General features: G+C 35.5%; 1 protein-coding gene across 1 annotated transcript; it reads right to left on the bottom strand.

Moving 5' to 3' along the window:
- LOC110864492 (protein FAR1-RELATED SEQUENCE 5-like) lies at positions 1-3,353 on the bottom strand. Its single transcript, XM_022113567.1, has 5 exons — positions 3,142-3,353; positions 2,058-2,853; positions 1,704-1,962; positions 882-1,439; positions 1-723 (listed from the first exon to the last, which is right to left on the bottom strand). Exons 1-5 carry the CDS (start codon positions 3,161-3,163, stop codon positions 94-96), a joined length of 2,265 nt encoding a protein of 754 aa, XP_021969259.1. The 5' UTR covers positions 3,164-3,353; the 3' UTR covers positions 1-93.
- Positions 3,354-3,630: the final 277 nt, after the last annotated feature.

The raw sequence follows: 3,630 nt of genomic DNA, 5'->3' as shown, positions 1-3,630 counted from the left end.
TGAAAAAAATAACAAATCCAAATATCATAGAAGAAGTTTAAAATTGTGCTGGTTTCATACAATTAATATTGTGCTGGTTTCCAACACACACAACTAACTGCTCTTCTGGGAATCAGCAACAGTAGTCTTCATCTTACAAGTCCGACTATTATGTCCATGACCTCCACATTTCAAACAACCTCTAGTTTTAGTTTTCTTTGATATTCTTGAAGATGATACCTCACGAAAAGACTTTAAGCGTTTGTTTGAACCACACCCCTTGTTTCTAATACCACTAGGTGGAAGAATGGTAGCAGAAGACGATGAACATGGCTGATCAGCATGAAGAATATTAGCTAATCTTGCATTCTTGTCAAATGATTCTGCAGGAAGGTCAGCAGAATCAACCTTCAACTTCGACTCGATCACTTGGTCTCTATACGACGATAACAGGTCAATATTTGTAACAAGACGGTTAACAATATGTTCAGTTGCAGTCATTATCTCACGCACAATGCTGGAAGCACGTTCAACTTGATTACCAGCAGCATTTTGATCAAAACTCGAAACTTTTGTCTTTTTTGGAACAACATCTCTTGTCCAACGCCCCATAACATATTTTTTAGGGAACTCCTTTATACCACAAAGACGAAGAACACAAAAGGCATGCCTACATAGCAAACCATACTGCTCATATCGGTTGCAGCTGCATTTAATTACCATATCCTTAGGAGTAAAAAGAACCTACACAAATAACAAATGCTTATATTGTGCTAGTTTATAACAAAAGTGTGCTGGTTTATATATGTAAAATTCTAATTGTAAATATAAATCACTGTGCTACTTAAAAGGTATTGTAAAAAGCAGAACATGTTTGTGCTACTAAAGGTATAAATAAATACCTCATGAAGGCCAGGAAGATTGACCTGTAGAATATAAAACTTAATTGAATCACCAACTTCTTCTTCACGCCTGCACATACAATTCTTGCAAGCAAGTCGAATTTCTTCTTGAACATCAAAAAATATCCCCCGAGTATAAATCTTTGCAGCTTCCAGTTCCAATTCATAATTGGTTTTCATGCGAGGTTGTGTGTATCTGGTATCATGATCACGTTTGCTGCGCTTAAACCTCTGAGATTCCATTGCAGTATCAAAATGGCTCAAAAACTCAACTAATGACAATTTTGTGTTGGTTAATTGACCAAAAAAATGATTTTCACTCTCAGACCTAGATGTTGTACGCATAAGACCGGACATATGTTCATGACGATAGTATGCTGGAATCCAATCTGATCTCAGGTTGTACATATCAGACAGCCAGCTGTTACTAGTAAGGTTGTACTTAATCATTAAATCACACCATTGTGTCTCAAACTGTGCTGGTTCAAGAGCATCAGTCCATACAACATCACATATATCATCTTTAAAAACCTCATCTTGTGATAGCTCAGTACCAACCTATAACAAAAAAAAAAAATTAGTATATTAAAACAGCAAAACAAATCCTAAAATGTGCTGGTTTATATGTTAAAGTGTGCTAAAATGATGCTTAAACTGTGATGGTTTAAAGAAAGTGTGCTGGTTTAATAGTGTGCTGAGTTATATGCCAAAGTGTGCTGGTTTAAAAGTGTGCTGGTTTATATGCTAAAGTGTGATGGTTTAAATGGATGTTTAAAGTGTGCTGGTTTATATGCTAAAAGTGTGCTGGTTTAAGAAAGTTACCTTTTCAGAAACTTTGATCATTATATGCCACATACACAAACGATGTCTGGTATCTGGGAAAACATCTCGGATGGCAATTTTCATTGCAGCGTCCTGATCAGTCACAACCACCTTAGGTGCAACACCAAAAGCCTTCAAAAAACTTTGAAGAAGCCATTTATATGATTCAGCAGTTTCAGATGCTAACAAAGAACCAGCAAACGTGACATTGTGATGATGATTATCGATTCCAGTGAACGGAACAAATACCAAGTCATACCTAAAAATTGAATTGATTATATTACAACTGCTTGCTGAATTGTGCTAGTTTAATAAAAATATGAATAAATGATCTACAAAAAGTGAATAAAATACCTGTTCGTACGGAACGTAGCATCAAAAGACATAACATCCCCAAAGACCTCATAATTCAGTTTCATTTCTTCATCAGCCCAAAATAATCCAGCAAGAGCACCTTTTTCATCACAATAAAATTCACAAGAAAAATTCGGCAAAAACTGCTTCTTCTTCATAAGACGTTGGACAGCCATATCCACATCAAACTCTCCAATGAACAAATTAATATCTCTTTTAAAATTTTTACAATCAGTAGACGTCACTCCAACCTTATCAAATCCACCACGAATCTTTCTCATAAGGTTGAATGCCCTAACTGGACCAATATTCATCTCAGAAAAATCAGAAAGCAGTTGCTCTTCAGTGAATGTCAACTTTCTAGACGAAGCTAAAAGATGATAATCCTCTTCATCAACAAAAGAATGATTATGCTCCTCAAATACATGAGAAATTCTATAAGTATTTTTTGGAGTTAAAGACAAACGGATGTGTGCCTTACATCCGGTACGTTTAGAAGGTCTCCTCCTTCGGTCATTTAACTTTTTATCAGCACCAACACTGTCATTTACCGTGTCAACAGCACAGGATGTCGCTGAACCCTCTTTCGCACAAACAAAGTACTTTCTAATCACAACACCATTTTTTGAAGATTGAGTATGCTTTCGACCCTCAAACCCAGATAACTTAGCATACTTCTTATAGAAATTAAAGGCAGAATCAATTGACTGGAAATGCATACCAACGACAGGTTTGGAAGAATCTGGAACAATAGGAGTATAATACTGATTACCAGTAGTTGGACAGATACGAACTCCTGAACAAATAAAAAAACCAGAACAAAAAAAAGATATCAGCACAAACTTTACAATAAACCAGCACAAAAAACAAGCACAACTTTACCAGACAAACTAGCACAAAATAAAGATATCAGCACAACCTTACAAACCTACACTTTAAAATATGATGTAATATAAAAAAACCAGCACAACTTCAAAAAACCAGCACAACTTCAGAACTACACTTTTAAATAAAAACCAGCACAACTTAGATCAAAACTAAAAACCTAAAAAGTAGATGAAATTAAAACTAGAAGGTATTTTACCATCGACAGTAGTAGACATCATTAAAATAGAGGAGGATAAATCAGCAATTCAATGAATGAACAGAGGAGCTAGGGTTCCACCAAATCGATGAAAACGATGAACGATTCAGCAGGATTGATCTCAATCTCGCAGGTACCGGCAAATCGATGAAAACGATCAACGATTCAGCAGGATTGAGATTGAGATTTGCGATTGATTTAGATGAAAACGATCTCGATGAAGCTCAATGAATGGATGAAGGAATGAAAATCGTGTGATTAAACTAAGTACAGATCGATCTGTTTGAAATTTGCATTTTCCAATATTACCCTTTCATCTAAATTAATGAGATTGCCACATGTAAGCTCAAGATTGCTTCTTAGGAAACTTAGGGAAGATTAAATTCTTAGTTGAACCTCTACCGGACATTATATTAGATAGCCGTGTCTTTCAAGCTTGACCAATTTCACCCAAATATCCAACAATTACTGTACGACTTTTATTTAACT

This window comes from Helianthus annuus, chromosome 6, assembly GCF_002127325.2.
Source record: "Helianthus annuus cultivar XRQ/B chromosome 6, HanXRQr2.0-SUNRISE, whole genome shotgun sequence".
In the NCBI taxonomy this organism is placed as follows: domain Eukaryota; kingdom Viridiplantae; phylum Streptophyta; class Magnoliopsida; order Asterales; family Asteraceae; genus Helianthus; species Helianthus annuus.
Note: the sequence above shows the minus strand (reverse complement) of the source record. Positions and strands in the feature narration are given on the sequence as shown.

What these genes read in the sequence shown, in the direction of transcription:
- LOC110864492 (XM_022113567.1), bottom strand. Translation starts at nt 3,163, where the DNA reads ATGATGTCTACTACTGTCGATG. An exon ending in GATGTCTACTACTGTCGATG is followed by an intron (nt 2,854 to 3,141) that starts GTAAAATACCTT and finishes TTATTTGTTCAG; the next exon opens with GAGTTCGTATCTGTCCAACT. An exon ending in GCTACGTTCCGTACGAACAG is followed by an intron (nt 1,963 to 2,057) that starts GTATTTTATTCA and finishes TTCAATTTTTAG; the next exon opens with GTATGACTTGGTATTTGTTC.